This window comes from Erinaceus europaeus, chromosome 10 (assembly GCF_950295315.1).
Source record: "Erinaceus europaeus chromosome 10, mEriEur2.1, whole genome shotgun sequence".
In the NCBI taxonomy this organism is placed as follows: domain Eukaryota; kingdom Metazoa; phylum Chordata; class Mammalia; order Eulipotyphla; family Erinaceidae; genus Erinaceus; species Erinaceus europaeus.
Window position 1 is genome coordinate 7,581,130 of NC_080171.1, and position 24,168 is coordinate 7,605,297.

The 24,168-nt window shown below is 38.7% G+C and overlaps 2 protein-coding genes across 2 annotated transcripts; both read left to right on the forward strand.

The window, feature by feature from the left end:
* The first annotated feature begins 9,792 nt into the window (after positions 1 to 9,792).
* LOC103107404 (olfactory receptor 13C3) lies at positions 9,793 to 10,809 on the forward strand. Its single transcript, XM_007516195.2, has one exon. The coding sequence runs from the start codon at positions 9,844 to 9,846 to the stop codon at positions 10,807 to 10,809; it is 966 nt and encodes a 321-aa protein (XP_007516257.2). The 5' UTR covers positions 9,793 to 9,843.
* Positions 10,810 to 22,058: 11,249 nt separating this feature from the next.
* LOC103107405 (olfactory receptor 13C4) lies at positions 22,059 to 23,012 on the forward strand. The gene has a single exon (XM_060198900.1). The coding sequence runs from the start codon at positions 22,059 to 22,061 to the stop codon at positions 23,010 to 23,012; it is 954 nt and encodes a 317-aa protein (XP_060054883.1).
* Positions 23,013 to 24,168: the final 1,156 nt, after the last annotated feature.

Below are 24,168 nucleotides of genomic sequence, written 5' to 3' on the forward strand. Positions count from 1 at the left end.
TACATACAGAGTTTGGTCATTAGTCCTTTATCTAAAGTAGGTCAGTAAATATCTTCTTCCATTCAGTGGAGTATTTTTTTGTTTGGGCAGTGATTCATTTTGCTGTGCAGAAGCTTTTCATTTGGATGTAACCATGTTGTTTTATTTTTGTTTTTGTTTTCCTGACTGTTGGACCTGAGTTGTCAAAACTGTTTTGAAAGTTTACATCAAAGAGAGTTCTATGTTTTCCTCAAAATATTCAATGATTTCTTTTAGTATTTTGAATTTGTCAACCATTCTTTCCTATTGGAAAAATCTGTTGAACATTTTATAGGAGTTCCCAAGAGTTTAACTTCTTTCTTTTCTCTTTGATTCCCTTATCCTTTGCCTTTAGTTTTTTTGATATTCTTATTATATTTCTTTCTTAATGTAGCCCTATTCAGGCTCAACTTCCCTGGGGTCCTTTCAGCCTCATGTATCTGGAGATCCACTTCTGGTTTTCAGTATTTTCAGTCATCATTAATTTAAAATGCACTTTCTTTCTTTTCTTCTGGCATTTCATAATGTGAATGATTTTTTTCCCATAGTTTCCATAGACTTTCATCATTCCTTTTTCATTTTTTCCCTTTGGATGGGTAGGTGCTAAGTTCTAACCTCTAAGCCATGACTACTCTCCTAAGGTTGACTCTAGTTGAAGCTTCTGTTGTGTGCCATTGCCTGGTCCCTGTCTTTGGTATTTCTGATTTTATGATTTCTATTTCATTCTTAAAATTCTCATTTTATTCATGCATTTCCCCCCATTTTATTTGTTAGTGTATATTTTCTTCAAGTTCACTAAACTTACTATATATTCTAAAGATACTTTTTTTTGTCATTGCCAGGACTTCACTGCTCTGGGGTCAATTTTTCATATACGAGAGAGAGAGAGACAGAGAGACAGAGAGAGACACAGAGAGAGACAGAGACAGAAAGGGAAAGATATCACAACATTGAAGTTTTCCCAGTAACTGTAGGGACTCAGTCTGGGTCAATACAGGCAGAGCTTTCCCAGGTAAGTTATCGTGCAGCTCCCATTTCTGAATTTTTAAATATTCACTTTATTTATTCTTATAAGATGAATTTCCTATGAGACACAGAATCCATAGCACCACTCTGGGACACAAGTGACATAACCAGGAGTTGAGGCATGCAAGTCCTGCATCCCATCATCTAAGCTATTTCTCCCCCAAATTCACTAGACTTTAGTATATCACTTAATTTCCTAATTATTGATTTAACTTTGTTTTATAAAATGATGAAATTTCAAATGGACTTGCATGCCTACACATGATGCCTATCAGTCATCACATTCCGCACCAGGATTCTGTCCCTAACTTCTAGAGGAGTAGTCTGAATATTTGGACTGGCTGTTTATGGATCTGTGTTTCATTTTAACAGCATTATTTATTTATTTTAGGAAGAGAAAGAGAGGGGAAGGAGAGCGCGAACTAGAGCATCACTCCTGCATATGTGATGCTTGGGCTCAAATGTGGGGACCTTTTGCTTGAGGGTCCAACACTTAATCCACTGTCCCACCCCTTGTGCCACAGATCTGCATTTCATTAGCATCAGTTATTGGAAATTTCTTAATTTTTCTTATAGTATCATATTTACTGGAGTTTTCATGATACCTGACTACTCACATTGGATAGCTGCATATTTTATTAATGGGCTCCTTTTTCAAGACTTTTTCTTTTTTTTTGCCTCTGTGGTGCCTGCACTATGAATCCACTACTCCTGGAGGCTATTCTTTCCATTTTGTTGCCCTTGTTATTATTGTTGTTGATGCCATTATTGTTGGATGGGATAGAGAGAAACTGAGAGGTGAGAGGAAGATAGAGAGGTGTAAAGATAGACACCTGCAGACCTACTTCACTGCTTGTGAAGTGACTTCCTTGCAGGTGGGGCTCTGGGTGCTCCAACCTGGATCCTTGCACTGGTCCTTGCACTTCATGCCATGTGTGCCCACTGAGCTACTGCCCGGCCCCCTCAAGACAATTTTTAAGACCTTCCAATAGATGTGCTTTGGAAAAGAGAAGTCCTTACCTGTCATCTCAGTCTGGGTCTCTCTGGATGTTTCTGATTGCAGTTCCTTTTCTGGTTTGACCTTATGGTCTTACGGTCTTTGAGTAAGGCACCATTCAAGCCCTGAGAACAGGTGTGGGGAGGTTGTATAGCTGATAGAGAACAGTTGGCAAGGGCTATTATTGTCTTTGCTTTCTACCCACGTGAGACTGTAGAATGGTCCTATTATTGCCCGGATTCTTTGGTCAGGCTTATTAGATGGTTGGCACTAGGGAGTACACTCAAAGTAGATGTGACTCTGTGGTGATGTCTTTGCCCTGCAAAAGGCTAGAGTTTAGAGCCTATACTCAATGGGCTTGAAGCTTATTGCATATGGTCTGAGTCAGACCCTAATGCACAACAAATTTCTCCAAAGATTAGCAATCTGCTTACATTTTCCTCTAAGTACTTGATGATTTTCAGACTAACTTCTACACCTTTAATCCATTTGGAGCTTATTTGTACTTTATAAAATGTGGTGACCCAGTCACATTCTTCTGCATGTTTCAATCCAGTTTTCCCAGCACCATTTGTTGGTTAGACTCACCTTTGTCCATTAATTTTTTTCAACTCCCTTGTAAAAATTAGATGTGGGGACTGATTTCTGGACTCTCAATTTTATCACACTGATCTGATTGTGTATTTTGGTTTTAGTGCCAGGATGTTTTGATTATAAGGCTCTGTAGTATGCTTTGAGGTCAGGAAATATAATCCATTCTTGCTATTTGCTTTCAGGATTGCTTTGTCTATCCTTGGTATTTTCTGTCTCCAGATAAACTTTTGTATTTTTTTGTTCTACTCTCTTAAGGAAATTTGGTGGGACTTTGATAGGAATTGCATTAAATCTGTATATGTACCTGGGTAGAAAAGTCATTTTTATAATGTTAATTCTCCCAATACATAAGCATGGGATGTCTTTCCATTTCTTTGTATCTTTTTCTATTTCCCTGAAAAGTGTTTCATAGCTTTCAGTGTGAAGGTCTATCTCTTCCATTATTAAGTTTATTGGCAGATGAATGGATAAGAAAGTTTTGGTCCATTTACATGATGAAATTTTATGCAGTTGTTAAAAATGATGAGATCAGGAATCGGGCAGTAGCGCAGCGGGTTAAGCACAGGTGACTCAAAGCACAAGGACCAGCGTAAGGATCCTGGTTTGAGCCCCAGTCTCCCCACCTGCAGGGGAGTCGCTTCACAGATGGTGAAGCAGGTCTGCAGGTGTCTTTCTCTCCCCCTCTCTGTTTTCCCTTCCCCTCTCCATTTCTCTCTGTCCTATCCAACAGTGATGATATAAATAACAATAATAACTATAACAATAAAACAACAAGGGCAACAAAAAGGGAATAAAATTTTTTAAATGATGATGTCATCTCCTTTTTAATATATTGGTCGGAACTCAAAGGTATCGAGTTGAATGAGACAAGCCATAAAGAGAAAGATCAATACCAAATGGCCTCACTTATAGGTATAACTTAAGAATAAAGGACAGTAAGAAAAGCATAAGGTGAAATTTGGATTGGCCATGCTATATTGCACCAAAACAAATAACTCTGGGGAAGGAGGGCTGGGGGTAGGACAAAGGGACATTGGGATCCAGCTATGTCTCCTCCATACCTATCAAGAGGAGATGAGAGTCTACACTATGTGTTAAAGCTTATACTGGGGAGCAGCCAGTGGCATATCTGGTTAAGTGCACACACTACATTGTACAAGAAACTGGGTTCAAACCTCTTCTCCCCACCTGTAGAAAGAAAGCTTCACAGGTAGTGAAGTAGGGCTGCGGTGCCTCAGGTCTCTCTCTGTCTCTCCCCCTCCCTAAATCCCTCTCCCTTTTCAATTTATCTGTTTCTATCCAATAATTAATTAATTAATCTATATTTTAAAAAGACTATACTGTAAACTGTTACCCCCCCCAAAAAAAAAGATAGGAGAAACTTGGAGCTGTGCTAAGTGTTGTTTTGCATAGAAATATTGAAAGACTTCACAGCTTCCTCAGTAGATCTCATTGACCAGTAGGGTGAAGTCATATTTAGTGATTATTGGGGTGATGGATTAGATTCCTTGCCCAAATGCAGTGGAAGCCTATCTAAAGCTGGTAAAGCTCTTTGCTAATAGCAAAGACGGAGTTCCTTCCATGAATAGGACCGCTGGCTTTGTCCTATAAACTGCTAGCTGTGTTTCCTTCTCTCAGCTTGGGTGATGCTGGCTGTTTTATCTTCCAGTTGTTGTCCCCAGACCTTCTAATATAATGGGGTTGGAAGACACTGTCCATAGTGGGTGGAGCTATGATCTAGCAGCTTGCCTAGTTTTCAGCTGACCAGGCTCAAAGGCCAAGAGAATTCCCACTTTGAGGATCCTAATTAGAAAGGTACATGCCCTTCCAACTTCTCTGATCTGAATTTCCCCACAACTTGGCTTTGCAGATAAGCAAAGCTAGTGTTGAAGCCTGGACTAGATCTGCCGCAATCTGTTTGCTAGTGCTACACCTTCTTCATCACGTTCACATTTCTAGTGATGAACGCTGACAGACTCATCTAACATTCCTTTCAACTATGATGATAGGAGTTCCATCTGTCTCTATGGGGGCCTCTCTTTCAACTGTTAAAACCTGAAACTTGGAGAACTTCCCATGCTGTTCTGTGTTGACTTGGGGGGTGGGGAGGAATAGTGCATCGTTGCTTCTATTTTACCCTAGAGGTTTTGTTCTCTGAAGTATGAGGGTTCTTTTAACCTCACTCTCTTATTCTAGGATTCCTAAGTGGAGTCTTACTCTTGATAGTCATTGTTCTTCTTATAACAAAGAATGTAGTCATAATAATCTTAATAATGATAGTCTCCAGTAATTTCTTTGAATTTACTTTACTTTAATACATATATTTTGAACTAAAGGAAAGAATCTTCTCACCTCTCATAAACTTTATTGAGTATTTGTTTCTATTTTCAAAATTGTTTGAGTAGAATATCATTTCATTTTTGAGTTTTCTGTCAACCACAGTTGAATCCCAGCACCACTTTTAATTGGGTCTGTGGGACACTGTCCCTAACGCATAAGAAGTTTCCCTGTTCCACAGATCTATCAGTGCAACTTTAAATTGCTTTGGGAACTGGGGATCAATTACAGCAACTGTTGCATAAAAATCTTTACTCTTCCACACTTGTGGAATCTAACGTTATTGGCTGAGCCTAGCTTTAGTGTAGAAAGGTAACATCAGTATTAAGAAAAATATGACTAATTCTACCATGAAATAAAAATAATTTATCAATAGAAAGGTAAGTCTTGAATGGCGTGCGTTGGTAACCTCTCAGTTTATAATTGAACCTATTTTTAACTTGAATCTATGATCTGAATGTCAATGCAGTACAGGTGCTAACCTACTACTATCAAAATATAGCGCGAGTTATGACTGCAGTTAAAGTATAATATCTGTATATCCTGAAAACAATTTGCACATCCAGCGTGATTATTCCCTCACAATATCCTCACGATGGAATGCACTTTATCACAATTTTAAAACAGAGACAGCATAGGATAAAAATTAAAAAACAAAACACTTCAAACAAAGGCTTTGAGTATAGCCTGAGGCATTTTTCCTGCAATGTAACCCCATAGCATGTATATCTTTATGTGTATTAGGTGTTTCTCTATTTTCAAGGGTACATAAATTGGCAATTATTTGTGCAAAAGGCAAGTTTCTTAGGGATAACTAAACTATATTTTTAAAAAGCTAAAGCCTAGAAAAATACATGTGACATATTTAAGATCTCATGATCATTATTGTACAAATAATACAAAGGGAATTTTATTATTATTGTTTATTGTATAGAGATAGAATTTGAGAGGGAAGGGAAAGATAGATATATAGGTGATAGATAGGTAGCTAGATAGACAGGTGATAGATATACTTGCATTACTGCTTCACTGCTCATAAAACTCCCCCCTTACAGGTGGTAACCAGGTGCCCCATCGTTGTACACTGTAATATGTGCTCTTAACCAGGTGTGCCACTGCCTGGCTACCCAGGGGATATTTTTTGAAGGCTATAAAGTAATCTTTCACCAATTAGTTATAATCCATCTGTTGTGTATAATCACTGGTGAGACCCTAGGTGTAGAGAGAGGAGAAGGACAGATAAGCCTCTTTCCTGTATGTTTCCTATCATTTCCAAATATAATAAAGAAATCAAATTTATTTTTAAAAAATTGTTGTTTTTGTCATTACTTGGGCTTCACTACTCCAAGCCAACTTTTTTCCAAAAGAAAGATAGAGGGGGTCAGGCGATAGCACAGTGGGTTAAGCGTACATGGCACGAAGTGCAAGGACAGGCATAAGGATCCGGTTTCAAGCCCCCCGGCTCCCCACCTGCAGGGGAGTCGCTTCACAAGTGATGAAGCAGGTCTGCAGGTGTCTATCTTTCTCTCCTCCTCTCTGTCTTCCCCTCCTCTCTCCATTTCTTTCTGTTCTATACAACAATGACGACATCAGCAACAACAATAACTACAGCAACAACAATAACTACAACAACAACAATAATAAGAGATAGACAGATACCACAACACTAGCATCCTTCAATGAGGTGGAAGCCAGCTTGGACTTGAGTGGTGCACATGCCAAGCTATCTTGCCTGCCTCAGGAATCAATCTAAAGTCTTAGGAGCACAAGTAAGACAGTTAACAAGACAAGCCGAACTCAATAGGCCTTGAACTAGTGAGGAAGTTCTTGCCAGAGAGGGACAGACTTGCATGATATAACAGAGAGAGTCAGCTCTATTTTATATTTACGTTAGCTCTGCATGGAAGCCAACTGAACCCAAAGCTCCTGAACTGGACTAATATTTACCCTGGCTTGTCAATAGCTTCTTGCCTTCATCCTTTTGCATTAATTACAAGACAACCAAGGTGCTGATGTCTCAGGTAATTCACCCCCTACCAATTTCCAAACCCCATGGGTGCTGCTGACTATAATTCATCGCTCTTCTACATTTGTTTTCCCAACAACTCTGAAATGACAAACCAAGTGGGAGGGAGCAGGAAAAATGGATGTGCTGAAAATTTCAAAACTACGAGCCCACTTGAAACCTACTACTGGGATTTTGACCAATGCCAAATCTGGTACTCATTATGGAAAGATAAATTTACACATGAAATCTGTAACTACTGGTAGACCAGCATAATAGCTCACTTGGGTAGTTTGCTACTTTGCCTGTGTGTCTGACCCAGTTTCAAGCTTACTCCCACCACTCTAACGAAGGATTCAGTGCTGTGGCTTCTTTCACTCTCTCTCTCTCTTTCTCTCACTCTCTCTCTTTCTCTGTCTTAAACAAAAAAATAAAATAAACCAATACCTAGTGGCAATTCCACTAATCTAAATATGTGTATTCTATTTTTTAAAGATTTGGTTCTTCATAAAATATTTTGATTATCTTTATTTTTGTTTATTGGATAGAGACAGGCAGAAATCAAGAAAGGGAGATGGCAGAGAGGGAGAGAGACAGAGAGACACCTGCAACACAGCTTCACCACTTGCAAAGCTTCCCACTTGCAGTTGGAGATGAGAGCTCAAACCTAGGTCCTTGCACATGCTCAAACAGGGGTGCCACCACCCAACATGTAAATATTTATTCTATCTGTCACATTAGTGCTTAAAAAAATCTTATGGTGCAGGTGGTGGAGCAAAAGGTTGAGTGCACATGTTACAGTGCACAAGGACCTGGGTTCAAGTCCCTGGCCCCCCACCTGCAGGGGGAAATTTTCACAAGTGGTGAAGCAGTATTGAAGGTGTCTTTCTGACTCTCTCCCTCTCTAGCTCCCCCCTTCCTCTCAGTTTCTAGATGTCTATATTCACTAAATAAATAAACATGAAAAAAGAAAAAGAAAACAAATATTTATTTTTTTAAAAAGTCTTACAAAAACATAGTAGATAATACCAAGTCTGGTTGGTACTGAAGTCACAAAGTCTAAGTATTTTGTGCTACCCAGTGACGAATCCTTTTCCCATCAAAGCGAGTGACAAGCTCTTGGCTTCTTTAGAGTCTTTGGTTTACCTGCCATACTTCCCTTCCTTTCTTAGATTGCCTGCTGATACTTCTCCACAGAGACCCCCTTGCTAAAATGAATGTCCATCTGTTTACTTTTCACTCTGTCTCCTCTTTTCACTTCTGAGACACTTCACTTTTGATCATTTCTTGCAAATCCAATTCTTTTCATACTTCTGTGTTTGACGTATGTCTGAAACTCTTCCTGAATTCTCCTTTGAATGATTTTTCTCACAAACCAACTGTTCAGAATCATCAGAAGACTCTGGTGGCTGCTGACCACAGCTGATTTTGAGAGCTAAGCTAGGTCAGCTTTGGGAAGCCCTTGGATAGGTGAAAATCTGGGTTAAACACCTTGATTTGACACCTTTCTTCCTGGAAAATATATAATTTTCATTTAAGTTACTTAAGTAAGTAGTTATTCTTTCCATATGTGCTTTTCCTATGTCTATGACTTTGTAATGGCTCACATTCATTTTTTATTAATTTACTTATCTTCCTTTTTATCTATAATCATACTTAGAATATAACTTGTTTTAAGGTGGAATGCCAGTTCTAGTCTAAAATTATTGTAGCCAGATACAAATTGACTTTACTTTCAAAATGTCTTTCATTATTCTTTCCCTAACTATATTTAGCAACATAATAGGTACACTAAACTTTCTGTCTTTTGCCATTTGGTTTGTCAATCCTTAAATAAAGTAAAAGAAAATTCATTTGAATCAGAAATATCTTGATAAGCTGCCAGTGTTGTGACAACTGAAGCTTTGCTACTCAAATGCTCTCAAGACCTGTTACATAGGTACCATCTGTGTACTAAGGAGAAATGCATATTTAAGGACTTGTCCTGAGCATAAAGGAACTCTAAACATTTCAAAGATGCTCAGATGATCCTATGTAGATGGAAATTAGTGAGGCTGTGAACGAGACTTAGGGCTGTAAATTCCACTTTATCTTTTACTATTTTGTTAATCTCAGAAAATTTCCTGACAAATATATTTGAAAAAAACAAGGATAATATAGTGAATGATTGTATTTTGGAAAAGCACCACTTAGTGGTGCATATTCAGGCATATGTATATTATGTTTAAACCTTATTGTTGCTTTCTTAGGTTGACTCAAATGAATAAGTTATCAAGATATACCCTGAGCTACAAAATGAAGATGAAGCTATGATGTGATCTCTCAAAGGTTTTCTGTTACATTCCTGTGGAACTGACTTGTGTGATCATCTTGTTACAGAGATAATAATGCAACTGTGTTTTAACCTATGAATTTTAAGTTCATAAGATCAGTATGTTACTACTAAATGGGATATAAAATTGGGGTCATATAAGTTGGCAGTGACAGGGATAGAAAAATTATACACCAAAAAGTTTTAAAAAATTGTGTAAAGTTTTGATCATGTGTGTTAATTGCCAGATCAAAGTAGTCGTTCCTACTGAATAATTTTTGAATTCTTCGTTGCTTACCTCTATAGAAATCTCAGCTCAGGACCATGTCCAGTATAACAGAAAAGATTTCTCTATGTGTGTCTGATCATAGATAGATAGACTTTCTCATACTGACAATACCCCCAATTTTATTTTATTCCAATTATGCAACTTCTTGAAGATAACTAGATATTAAAAAATTCAGGAAAACATTTTTCCCTGTACATTCTAAAATGTGAATTGTTCAGGTAATTTGTAACATTGATTTCTTGGCAGTCAGACATTTCTTTGAGATCATGAAAGCAGAGAACATGAATGAGATTAATCATACATTTGTGTTAGAGTTTATTCTTCTGGGTCTTTCTGGATATCCAAAGATTGAGATCATTTACTTTGTTTTAATTCTAGTTATGTATCTAGTGATTCTAATTGGCAATGGTGTTCTGATCATAGCAAGCATCTTTGATTCCCGTCTCCACACTCCCATGTACTTCTTCCTGGGAAACCTGTCTTTCCTGGATATCTGCTATACATCCTCCTCTGTGCCCTCAACATTGGTGAGTTTAATTTCCAAGAAGAGGAGCATTTCCTTCTCTGAGTGTACAGTGCAGATGTTTGTTGGCTTTGCAATGGGGTCAACAGAGTGTTTGCTTCTTGGCATGATGGCTTTTGATCGCTATGTGGCCATCTGCAACCCTTTGAGATACCCTGTCATCATGAGCAAGGTGGTATATGTACTGATGGCTTCTGCTTCATGGCTTTCTGGTGGAATCAACTCAATTGTGCAAACGTCATTGGCTATGCGATTACCTTTCTGTAGAAATAATATCATAAATCATTTTACCTGTGAAATATTGGCAGTTCTCAAGCTGGCTTGTGCTGATATATCCCTCAATATTATCACCATGATGATATCAAATACAGCATTCCTGGTTCTTCCACTGCTGATCATTTTCCTCTCCTATATGCTCATCCTCTACACCATCTTGAGAATGAACTCTGCTACAGGGAGACTCAAGGCCTTTTCTACCTGCTCAGCGCACCTGACTGTAGTGGTCATATTTTATGGTACCATATTCTTTATGTATGCCAAGCCCAAGTCTCAAGAAGTTGGTGGAGACACATGGCAAACTTCAGACAAGCTCATCTCCTTATTTTATGGGGTAGTTACACCCATGCTAAATCCTATCATCTATAGTTTGAGGAATAAGGATGTAAAAGCTTCTATAAAATACCTGCTGAATCAAAAGCCTATTCAATAATTTTCTCTATTCACAAAGCATAAGTATTTGTTTAATAAAACCACACAAAAGCCTATAGGTAAGATAGTGAGAGCTTTCTTTGGGGAAAAACATGGCTAAGGTGAAGTATTTTTAATGCTTCCCTTTAACTAGTTCTATTCAGAATGACTGGAAAGTTTACAGTTTGCTGTATACTGGGTGTCCAATTTGTCCCAATCTAGGTTGCAAAAGCACAATGCATTCTATTAGAGTCTACTGCTGATTTCTGAAATAAATCTTGCTGGAGTCCTAGTCCTGTGTGGATATTTCACAGAAAACAATCACACACAGCTTTTAAAATAGGCAGGAGTACAAAACTTGGATTCTACAGACTAAGTAACTGTTTCAACTATTCTTGTAAACCATAATTATCTTTCTTGTAAAAGGAAATAATAAAGCTTGGTCACTCCATATAGGAGTCATTGCTATCTCAGTCATGTAATAACAGTTGTTATCTTTTTTTTTTTTAGTCTGCAATTCATTTTATTATTATTATCTTCATTATTATTATTTAATTTCATTATTGGGGGATTAATATTTTATACTCAACAGTACATGACAAACTACTTTACATGCATAACCTTTCCCAGTTTTCCACATAACAATACAAGCTTCGCTAGATCCTCTGACATCATATTCCAGGACCTGAATTCTCTCCCCCGCCCTCCCCAGAGTCTTTGACTTTGGCGCAATACGCCAGCTCCAGTCCAGGTTCTGCTGAGTGTTTTCTCTTCTGATCTTGTTTTTCAACTTCGGCCTGTGAGTGAGATCATCCCATATTCATCCTTCTCTTTTTGACTACTTACTTAATATGATTCCTTCAAGCTCCATCCAAAATGGAGTAAAGAAAGTGAATTCACCATTTGTAATAGCTGAGTAGTATTCCATTGTGTATATAGACCACAACTTGCTCAGCCACTCATCTGCTGTTGGACACCTGGGTTGCTTCCAGGTTTTGGCTTTTACAAATTGTGCTGCTATGAACATTGGTGTACACAAATATTTTTGGATGGTTATGTTTGGTTCTTTAGGATATATCCCCAGGAGAGGAAGAGGCAGTATCTTTAGACTATATTGCTGGTTCATTAGTTACTATCTAAAATCATTAAAAATGCATCTTATTATTGTCTTTATCTGATTTCTCAGATGCGAAAGACTTTTAGTTTTTACAAATTAATACTAAAAGTGATTTTGTGACTTAGTAATATTATTTTTACCTTAATTTATTCATCTGTAGAATGGGGATTTCGCTTAACAATTTTTTGATATTATAATATAAAAATAACCCAACGTATTTCCATTTGAGTTGTATGCCAGCATAGTATGACTTACGTTTAGAATGCATGTTTATGGGAGTCGGGCTGTAGCGCAGCGGATTAAGCGCAGGTGGCGCAAAGCCCAAGAACCGGCATAAGGATCCCGGTTCGAACCCTGGCTCCCCACCTGCAGGGGAGTCACTTCACAGGTGGTGAAGCAGGTCTGCAGGTGTCTATCTTTCTCTCCTCCTCTCTGTCTTCCCCTCCTCTCTCCATTTCTCTCTGTCCTATCCAACAACGACAACAACAATAATAACTACAACAATAAAACAACAAGGGCAACAAAAAGGGAATAAATAAATAAAATAAATATAAAAAAATAAAAAAAGAATGCATGTTTATGTATCTATGTACACACATAAGTAATGCTCTTTCATTAGGGATCAATCAATTTACAAAATCATAAGAAAATAGGGGTATAATTCCGTAACATCCCACCACCAGAGTTCTGTGTCCTCATCCCCTCCATTGGAAATTGCAGTAGTTCTTCCATGGTCACAGATATGGGTTGACTTTCTATCTATATCTATATGTTTTTGTCTATTTTTTCTATATTCCTGCCTTCACTTCCTTTCTAGGTCACACCTATTCCCAAGGGTCCTTCCTTTTTTCTTCTTCTGTTTGATAAGGGAAATAGTGCCTGTCCTGGTGTTTCCCAAATTCACTTCCTTTTATGTGATGGTACAAAAACAATATTCCTGGTGACAGATGTCCTGGATCCAGGTGGAATTGGGACTCAGAGCCCTTTGTTCTTCCCCTGTCCTTTACTCCTCGTGAGTACTGACCAAAGTTCCTGCTGAGGTGCAGAAGGTAAGAGTCCTGTCTCCTGTAATTCCTTCTGTAATTGCTTCTCTACAAGTTGATCCATACCCTAGTGGGATTGGGCTCCAAAGAGGTGAGGTTCCAGGACACACTGGTGAGGCTGTCTCATCTTTCCCAGGGAAGTCAGGATGGAATCCTAGTAGCATCTGCAACTTGATGGCTGAGAGATTTCTGTATCTCTCTTTAGAACTGTCCACTGTTTGCTCAATGCATTTGAATACTTGCAAGTTGAGTGCTTATTCATGTGTGACTACTCCGTCTCCCTGCAGGACTCACCTTTTTTTCACGATACAAAGTTGCTGTCACCTATGATAGTTTTTTTCTTGAAGTCCTTTTAAAATTTCACCTATAGTCAACTGGCCCTCTCTTTTGATTATCACTTGCATGGGATGGCTTGCTTTACCCTTTCAGTTTCAATCAAGGGTGAGTGTCTTTGGGATGGTATATAGTGAGATCTTACAAATATTCATCCTATTTCATTTTGGTGGAATTTTATCTATTTGCAATTGATAATTTATAGTGGAGAACTTCCTACTGTCATTTTGTTAATTCTTTTCAGTCTCTTACCTCTATTTTTGTCTTGTTATTTTTTTATGATTCGATGATGTGATATTCTTTGATTCTTCATCTTTTGTTTACTTTCTAACTGTTGTTACTAAAGGATTTGCATCAGCATTTTCGTTATAGCAGTGAATCTTTGGCTCATTAAGCAGATTCAACACCAGTTCCTACTGCACTGGGGAGAGCTCTGGTGTCTTTCCCTATCTCCTTCTGTCACTTCGTATCTCTTTTTATCTGAATACATCTGCTAGAAGCAGTGAAGTTCCAGTGATAACAAAAACAAATAAAAGAGTTATGGACTAGTTTAGGATCTACAGCCAGAACACTGAGGGTCTGCCTCGTGGCACAGATGGCTGTCTTTCCTGCCCAGTCCCTGGCTTGTCGGGTTAAGAAAAATTGGACTTGAGGCACAAGTCATATCAGGATCCACAGTCAGGGTTGAGATCCAAGAACCTATTATTTGGAACAACAATGACTTGTTCCGTAGTACACGGTGCTGGTGGCAGTATCAAGGTTAAGTGGAGATACCAAGCCCACAAGGAGACAGGAGTGCTTCCTGGCCAGTAATTGAGACCACAGTTAGTGAGTCTCCTACGTAGCTTCCTCTCTTCCCCCCCCTCTCTTTCTCTCTCTCTCTCTTTCTCTCTCTCTCTTTGGAGCTTGATGTTTATTCCACTTATCCTGGCATAGTCTTTTTAAATTGAATTTCAGACAGAGACAGAGAAAAGGAGAGAGAAAGGGAGAGGGAGAGTGGGAGAGAGAGAGAGATAGGGAGAGAGAGAGAGATAGGGAGAGAGAGAGAGATAGGGAGAGAGAGAGATAGGGAGAGAGATAGGGAGAGAGAGAGAGAGAGCAACACTGCTTCACTGTTGATGAAGCTTCCCCTGGCACCATTTATAGTGTTCCTATGTGGGTCCAGGGGCTCAAACCTGGTTCCTCTTACATGATAAAGTGTGCTGCTCTACAAAGGAAGCTCTCACCTGCCCCTCACCCAAACATTTACAGTAGAAACATAAACTTTATTGCAAGGTTACTATCATAAACTAAGTAGAATATTCATAATACAGCTAAATAGGCTTTCTGAAGCACTTCAATTCACCAGTGTGTTATTATCTATCTGAGTTCAGGCCAGAAACAGTCCATTCTATACTTTTTAATTACATTTTTGACACTGGACATATGAATTCAACCTTTCCCCTAAATTTATTTATGTTGCTGCTTGTTTATATAATTTTTTTGTCTCCAGGGTTATTGCTGGGGCTCAGTACCTGAACTATAGATCCACTGCTCCTAGAGGCTAGTTTCCCCCTTTCTTGCCCTTGTTTATTGTCATTGTTCTTGTTATTATTGTTGTTGCTGCTGTCATTTTTGTTGGATAGGACAGAGAGAAATCGAGAGAGGGGAAGGCAGAGAGGGGGAGAGAAACATAGACATCTGCAGAACTTCTTCACCACTTGTGAAGTGACCCCCCTGCAGGTGGGGCCCGGAGGCTGGAACTGGAATCCTTATGCTGATCCTTGCACTTTGCGCCATGTGCGCTCACCCCATAGCACTACTGCCAGACCCCCAGCTTTCCTATTCTTTAACCCTCTGGGAGTATGGACAAAGGATCATTGTGGGGTGCAGAAGGTGGAAGGTCTGGCTTCTGTAATTGCTTCCCTGCTGAACATGGGAATTGACAGGTGGATCCATACTCCCAGCCTGCCTCTCTCTTTCCCTAGTGGGGCAGGGCTCTGTGGAAGAGACACATTGTTTGGGTCATCTGTCCAGGGAAGTCAGGTTGGTATCATGGCATCTGGAATCTGGTGGCTGAAAAAGATTTAAGATATAAAGCAGAGCAAATTGTTGACTAATTATGAGCCTAAAGGCAAGAATATTGCAGGTGAGTATTTGGAGTCTCCATTTTGTAAATAGCTAGTAGATCTACTTTACGTATATTCCAAAGGGCCCATGACTACTAGCTTTTCCCTGAGCCTGACCTCTGATATGCAGGTGGACCCAAGTTATTGACTGGGGAGATGATGTCATGGCTGGAAAAAGGGCTAGAAAGCTGGATCAGGAAAGAGAGTAGCTCCCAAGTATGGGAAAGGGGTATAAATATTGTTGACTGGAAACCCCATTGATTTGATCTGATCTGAGGCCCATATTCAGCTTAGGAGCCTATGTGACCTCTGCATCCCTGTAGATCTGAGCTCACAATCTGTGGTCATGAGTAGGAATGTTCCAAGATGCCCCAATTTCAGGACCCATTTTCCTCAGGTAGAACATAGAGTATATTATCCAGCCTCCCTTTGGAGGATGGAGCATTCTTTACCATTGTTGATCAACATTGAGGGCAAGGTCCTATGATGGCTCACAAAGGGCTCTATATTGTTGTTCTTGATGGAGATGACCAGTGACAATGGAGAGAGGGATCTATTTGAGGTCTAGACCCATCATGTTTGTGGGGCCCCAGATGTTGGGGTAGCCTGATAAGTGACTAAAGAGTCATCATTAAAGTGTGTCAGTCTCTTGCCCTTATTCAGCTTTTTCAGTTCTTACTTTGATGAGGTTATCTTTGGAGTGAGTGAGGGAAGTATAATAGGAAGTAGGTGAGGAGGGTATCTAAGTCTAAGGAAAAACTAATTCCTTACAAACTTTATGGTGTCTTTTTAGGTCTTTCTACTTGCTTGCTTCATTTATTGACTCACTACAGACTATTGTGCACTTTTGCTTTCAGGTGTATATTTTGCCCTAATTTATGGATACATGTATACATATGCCCTCTGTCATGGGACCTGGTCTATATCTAGGTTTGGGGGTGCTTCACTTCAAGCTGTGTCCAGAGACGTCAGGCATGGAATGTCAACCCATTCAGCCTCATTTCTTGGGTGAGACCTTTCCTTTCTCATAGGATTCTCTAATTCCAGTACTACTCTTAATTGGATTCATGGAGCTCTTCCTAGTGTACAGGAAGTTCCTGTATTCTGTAGATTGTTCTTTCCAACTTTAAATTGCTTTGAGAATTGGGGAACAATTAGAACTCTTGTATAACAAATATTTGTTCTTCTATCTCTGAAAAATCTCACATTGTTTGTTGTTCCGGATCTTAACTTAGAATTCTAGCATAAATACTAAGAAGGAAGAAATTGATTTTAGAAAGTAGAAATTGTCAATATGAAGGTAAGTCTTGACGGCCATAAAGCTGTATTTTTTCTTCTTACATTGAAGCTATTAATAAATACTCATTAAGGTGTGAACAACATGAGACTGTGCAGCTACTAAAGAACTATTACCAGATGTGCCCATGATTTATTATCTTTGTTATTATTTTTATTGCCTCTATTATGCTTTAATAACCCATCAAACAGTTTCCATATGATATCTCAGTTTTTCTCTAGAAATTTCAGATGAGGCAAGTATTCAAAAAAGAAAAAAAAGAATTTCAAGCTTAGAATTTTTGCTTCTGTGTCGGAAGCATTTCTTCACTAGGCTTAGCCCCAAGCCTTTTTCACTCAGGGTACTGTTAGGCGAGGCCCCTGTGTCTGTGCTGCAGAAATCAGCAGTTTGCTATATAAAGTGGCGTCTTGTTAGTACTGAAAGAAAGCTACTCAGAATCTGCTAATCTGCTACAAATAAACAATTTGGGTATATTATAACTTTTTTTTGCCACCAGGGTAATTTCTGGGGCTTGATGTCAGTAGTACAACTTCACCACTCCCAGTCACTTTTTCTTTTTTCTTTTGCCATTGGTTAGTCCTCCCACCCCTTATTGTCTTCTTTTACAGGACAGAGAGAAAATGAGAGGGGCAGAGAGATAGATAGGGAGACAGACAGAAAGAAAAATACCTGTAAACCTGCTTCACCACTCGTGAAGTCATCTCCCTGTAGGTGGGGAGTACGGGCTCGAACCCCATGGCTTACTTATAGTAGTATGTGTGCTTAACCAGATGCGCTACCACCCACCTCCCCCCTCCCCCCCAACCCCACCTTTACTTTTACTATGACTCTTCAAAGACTATACAGTGGGATTGCTTAGAAGCCTAGAAATTAAACATCTCATTAATCCCTGAAACCCATTATGCAGAGACTCTGCTAAGCCCTAGATGAGGAAAATGACTTAAACAGATAAGTCTCTTCTACCCATATCTAATCACTTTTCAGTATAAAAATTGAACACCTTAAAGTTTTGGGAGAAGAAGAAAGACAATAAGGTGTATTTGAATTGGTGATAGGTAGAAATGGTAGCGGGATAACCAGAGGGCTCTGAACTCCAACTCCATAAGGAACTGGAGAGGAGGGAAAAGGGAGGGACATTTGGATATAGTATGTGTGCTTTGTAAAGGAACAGAAGATAGGGCCTTAAAAAAAAAAAGAACAAATTTATACAAAGATAGACAGGTAGTTGAGAAATACTAGTTAACCCATACCTGTAACTTGGGAGAACTGCTGTAGCTTCCAGTAGAGGGACTGGGGATCTGGAACTCTGATGGTGGGGATGGTGCAGAGCTGAACTCCTGTTATCTTTTAATTTTATGAATCAATATTAAATCATTAATAAAAACAGATAAATAAAAAATAAGGTAGAGTGGTACGTTCTTGTTGACACTTCAAAACTCTTAGCTCGTGTGAGCCCTAACTTTGAAGTTGTGGTCAACCTTAACACTTTTAGCAAAAATTACAAGATGATATTTTTAGTACACCTGTTAATGATTGTTGCTAACTTAGTTAATCTAAACAGTTTGATTTGCATGCGTCACATCTATGTTCAAATACCTTGTAAAATCAAACAGTGATATCAAGGTTAAAACTAGTTAAAATCACAGGGTCTAAATACTTAGCTGATAGCTGGTTTTTATTTTTAAAAAAAGTTTTATTAATGATTTAATAAGGATTAACAAGACTGTAAGATAACAGGTGTATAATTCCATACAGTTCCCACCACCAGAGTTCCATGTCCCATCCCCTCCATTGGAAACTTCCTTATTTTTTTTTAAATCTATAGTTGGTTTTTCCTTTCTTTTTAAATATTTATTTATTTATTTATTGTTGGATAGGAACAGAGAGAAATTGAGAGAGGAATGGGAGATAGAGAAGCAAAGAGACAGAGAGAGACACCTGCAACCCTGCTTCCCCACTAGTGAACTTTCCCCCTTGCAGGTGGACAGGAAGCTGAGTCAGTTGCACCACTGCCTGGCTCCTACATTTGATTTTGCTATTCCAGAGCCCCTTTCTTACATTTTCTCTCCTTGACTTTTGAACCTTTTCATATGTTGGCTTCATTTACCTTCATAAATATGTGTGCTGCCACTTCTACACAGAAACTCCATTGTGTGAAGGGAAAAAAAAAAAAAAGACTTACTTGAATGTGCTTGCTCCTAAAAGTTCAGCCTGTTTTCCTTTGTGGGACACACTTCCTTCACTCTTCTCTTTCAAATCTACTTCATCTTTCCCCAAATTTGACATTTTCTCAGAATTCTCTTGTTTAGTTCTCACTCATCTCCCCCTTCTGAGAATACTTATAATACTCATTTTGCTCACACAATGTAATAATTCCTATATAAAATTATCTCCTGTGTTATTTTACTGGTTCCCTCATTCAAGTTTGAAGTTTTTGTCATCAGGCATTTTGTACAATATTACTTTTCTTTCTTTTTCTTTTTTTTTTTTTCCCTCCAGGGTTACTGCTGGGCTCAGTGGCTGCAACACAAATCCACTGCCTGTGGATTTTTTTTTCCATTTTTACTGGAAAGGACAGAAAAAAATGAAAAAGAAGAGGAAGATAGTGAGGGAGAGAAAAATATAGACACCTGCAGACCTGATTTGATGCTTGTGAAACTTCCCCCCTGCAGGTGGGAAGCAGGGGCTCGAGTCCAGATTGTTGTGTGGGGCCTGGTTCTGTGGGTATATATACTTAGCCGGTTGTACCACTGCCTGCACCCCTATATAGTCTGTTTTTTTCCCATATCTTAACTCTGCTTAGAATAGGCTCAATATAGACCATATGTAATATCCAAAACATATTGTCGTAGTCCAATAAAATTTGTTCTGATATACATATTTCAAGAGAAACACACGCACCATGCTGCCCTGGGGTATGTGCTGCTAAGAGGTCACGAGGTCATCCGGAGACTGAGTGCAGGGCAGACGTGCTCTAAATGCTGAGCTGCCTCCCTTGAGGCTGACTTGCTATAGAAAGATTATTTTTCAATGATATTAATTTTAGAATTGTACCGAACAGCAAGATGTAGCAATGGACTTTGCTGGAAAACATAAAAAGAAGTGTGTGCTTGCTGAATTTCTAGGTTGCTAAGCTATTTCATATGATGAAGCAGAAGAAAGTCTATTTGTATCAGAACATCTGACTCTCTTCCAGCGCATTGTAGATAAGCACAAGCTTTTCTCTGTTAGTTGTATCAGGCTCTTATTAGAAATATAATGCCGGGAGTCAGGCGGTAGCGCAGCGGGTTAAACGCACGTGGCACGAAGCGCAAGGACCTGAGGAAGGATTCCGGTTCGAGACCCCCGGAGGCTCCCCACCTGCAGGGGAGTCACTTCACATGCGGTGAATCGGGTCGGGTCTGCAGGTGTCTGTCTTTCTCTCCCTCTCACTGTCTTCCCCATCTCTCTCCATTTCTCTCTGTCCTATCCAATAACTACAACAATAAAACAACAAGGGCAACAAAAGGGAATAAATAAATATTTTTAAAAATCACTAAAAAAAAGAAATATAATGTCTGGGGCCAGGCGTGGCATCCTGGCCAAGGAACCTGGTACAAGCGCTTGGTCTACACCTGTGTAAGTTCCATGACTGGTGGACAATGCTACAGGTGTCTCTCTTTCCCTCTTTATTTCTCTCCCTTTTTTGGAAGTCCTTTTTGTAATTTTTTAATTATCTTTTATTTATTTATTCAATAGAGACACTCTGACATTGAGAGGGAAGTGGGAGATAGAGAGGAAGAGAGACAGAGCGATACCTACAGCCCCACTTCACCACTTATGAAACTTACCCTCTGCAGGTAGGGACCAGGCGCTTGAACCTGGGTCCTTGTGCACTGTAATATATGTGCTCAACCAGGTGTGCCACCACCCGCCCCCTCTTTCTCCCTGTCTCTATCAGTAAAATAATAATGATAATAACAACAACAACAATAATAATAATAATGACAGTCAGGATTAATGCATGCACCAAGTACTGGTGATAACCCTGGTGGGTAAGTAAATAAATTTAAAAGGAAGGAAGAAGAAGAAGAGAGAGAGAAAGAGAGAAAGAGGGAGAAGAGAAGGAAAGAGAGAGAAAAGCAATGCCACAGGTCATTCCATTCACCTAGTAAAAGAGAATCTGCATCTTAATAGACAGACAGACAGACAGGTTAAAAAAAAAATACTAAAGACTGAAATAGCTAATTCCTCATCACAGATAATACTTGCTGGGAAAACAAGGTATAATAAATAACTTTTAGTATTGTAGCCTGATGACTGCTAGATTCAACTGATCAAGATGATTCAAACAATTTTTTACTTATAGATGGATAACCTTGACTACATTCTGTGCTTCACATAAAAATTAAAGATAATGATATTATCAAATTTAAACTAGCACACATAAAAGTTTATTTAAGCACTAATGTTGTATATTCTCTGGTTCACTTAAGTAAATTATGAAAAATGACTCTGAAGTGACCGAATAAAATGAATGAAGAGAATCTGTTCTTCAAAGGTTGTTCATCACGATTCTGTGGAACTGGTCAATACACTGGATTTCTGAAAGGAAATAAAAAAATATGGAGACAATAAGACTTCATTGGCTAAGAAGATCTGGCTATTGTCTATGAGATGAGAAACTACCCTTACTTTGGATTAGATGTTAAATTGTAGTGATTTATTTAATTTTAGTGATTATAGACTATTAATAGAAAAGAGACCAGGGTGATATATATACACACATATATATACACATACATATTATATATATACATATATATATATATATATATATATATTTGAACATCTATGTTAAACATTGAATCAAAATTCCAACTACTTTTGTGTTATTTTTTGACATTTTCGTGTCTCTTTCATTGGGTCTAACAAATGAAGAAACCATTTTTTATTGTCTGAATTATACTAACATTTTTTAAACACAACTTAGGGTATCTTTATAGTTGAGATGTTTATTTCTTAGGTAAATATCCACACCTTAGACATAAGGCATAGATATTTTCTTTCTTTCTTTTTTGAAGACTTTATTTATTTATCAATGAGAAATGAGAAAGAACCAGACATCACTCTGGTACATGTGCTGCCAGTGATCGAACTCTGAACCTCACGATTGAAAGTCCAATGCTTTATCCACTGCGCCACCTCCTGGACCATGGCATAGATGTTTTCAACATTCGTATCACATTATATTCTAGACACAAGTATTGTTGGAGCAGATAGCACAACTACAAAGAAATCACTCTATATTCTCAATATTAATTACTTTTGTTGTCTGTCACCTGCCAGTGGAAATGTTTTATGCTGTCTTCTTTTAGTCCCCTCATCTGAGACATGGATAAAGTAAATAAGACATCTGTGAAAGAGTTCATTCTTCTGGGTCTTTCTGGTTACCCCAAAATGGAGGTCATTCTCTTTGCTGTAATTCTAGTTATGTATCTAGTGATTCTAATGGGCAATGGTGTTCTGATCATAGCAAGCATCTTTGATTCCCGTCTCCACACTCCCATGTACTTCTTCCTGGGAAACCTGTCTTTCCTGGATATCTGCTATACATCCTCCTCTGTGCCCTCAACATTGGTGAGTTTAATTTCCAAGAAGAGGAGCATTTCCTTCTCTGAGTGTACAGTGCAGATGTTTGTTGGCTTTGCAATGGGGTCAACAGAGTGTTTGCTTCTTGGCATGATGGCTTTTGATCGCTATGTGGCCATCTGCAACCCTTTGAGATACCCTGTCATCATGAGCAAGGTGGTATATGTACTGATGGCTTCTGCTTCATGGCTTTCTGGTGGAATCAACTCAATTGTGCAAACATCTCTTGCCATGCAGCTACCTTTCTGTGACAGTAATGTTATCAATCATTTCTTATGTGAGATACTAGCTGTCCTTAAACTGGCCTGTGCTGATATATCCCTCAATATTGTTACTCTAACAGTGTCAAATATAGTATTCCTGGCTCTTCCTCTGCTGATCATTTTCTTCTCCTATATGCTCATCCTCTACACCATCTTGAGAATGAACTCAGCTACAGGGAGACGCAAGGCCTTTTCTACCTGCTCAGCGCACCTGACTGTAGTGGTCATATTTTATGGTACCATATTCTTTATGTATGCCAAGCCTAAGTCTCAAGAACAGCCTGGCAAAGACAATTTACAAGCAAGGGAGGGACTTATTTCCATGTTTTATGGAGTGGTTACCCCCATGTTAAATCCTATAATTTATAGCTTGAGAAATAAGGATGTAAAAGATGCTGTGAAATACTTGCTTGGTTGGAAAGCAGTTAACTAATAATGACAAAAGGTAATGTGTCTATTTTAGTATATAAAGAATACAAATGTACTCTGGGTCAATCGGTAATAGTTTTCCCTGGAGAAAATTGCAGAGGTTTATTCTTTGCCTACACAAGTCTGTTCTGCTTAGTGAAATGTCTGCACTATCAGCAACAGTAGTCTTAGATTCTCAGTTCTGACTGTTTCTGGTCCATATCTCACAAAGATAACTACTTTAGAGTCTTACCTGTGGGAATACCTGAAGTAAGTGTTTTTGGTGTACTGTATAATCCCATAGTGGAAATAATCACACATACACTTTGAATCTAGAGAGGCAGGGATTTGAATTTTGCTCTATCACAGAAAACTGAAAGTTTTAAAATCGAGAAACTCGTTCATCCTAACTAAACTGTAGTTTGCTTACTTGACAGATGAGAGTGGATAATGCTCACTGTTGACAATAGCTATGCTCATTGTTATTAGAATGGCTGGATAAGCTACAGAAAGCAACCAGCTTAGTGGCCAGTTCATGGGAGTTCCCATAGAAGTGCAAGTTGAGCTTGACTTTCACTGTTGACTTCAGAATTTAGGAATTAAAGACTTCAAATTGAAGATAAAAGAAAGAAGATAATGACTTTGAAGAGAGGAACATTTTATTACTTAGTCTAATGAGTTGTAAACTCTTCAATAAGGCTATTATAGCTTAGTCATTTTCCCTTTCTGTTGATCTTTTTGCCCAGCAACTCATTGGTCCATATCAGCAGTCATCATGACAACTTTTCTTCCTGCCTTTATTTTCTCCTGTTTGCTAGAGAGGTATACCACCATACTTTCTGGCTGAGACCTTTATTCCCTCAAAACCTACTTTCTTGAGGTAAACTCAGATTTTGACTTGAGTAATATACTCAGTAAAGTGCTTAAAATCACTGATTTTCAGAGAAATGTATCTTAAGACAATAATGAGATACCTATTCATCCCTGGAGAATGCCATACATTGGGAAAAACAGAAACAGCAAATGCTGGCAAGGAGCCCTTCTACACTGTCTGGTGGTGAGGTAACTTGGTCCAATTCTTGTGTAAAACAGTCTGGAGATTTCTCACAACTTTAGAAATGAATTTACCATTGACCCGGCAAGTTCTCTCTCTCAGAGATTTATCCAAAGGAAACAAAAAC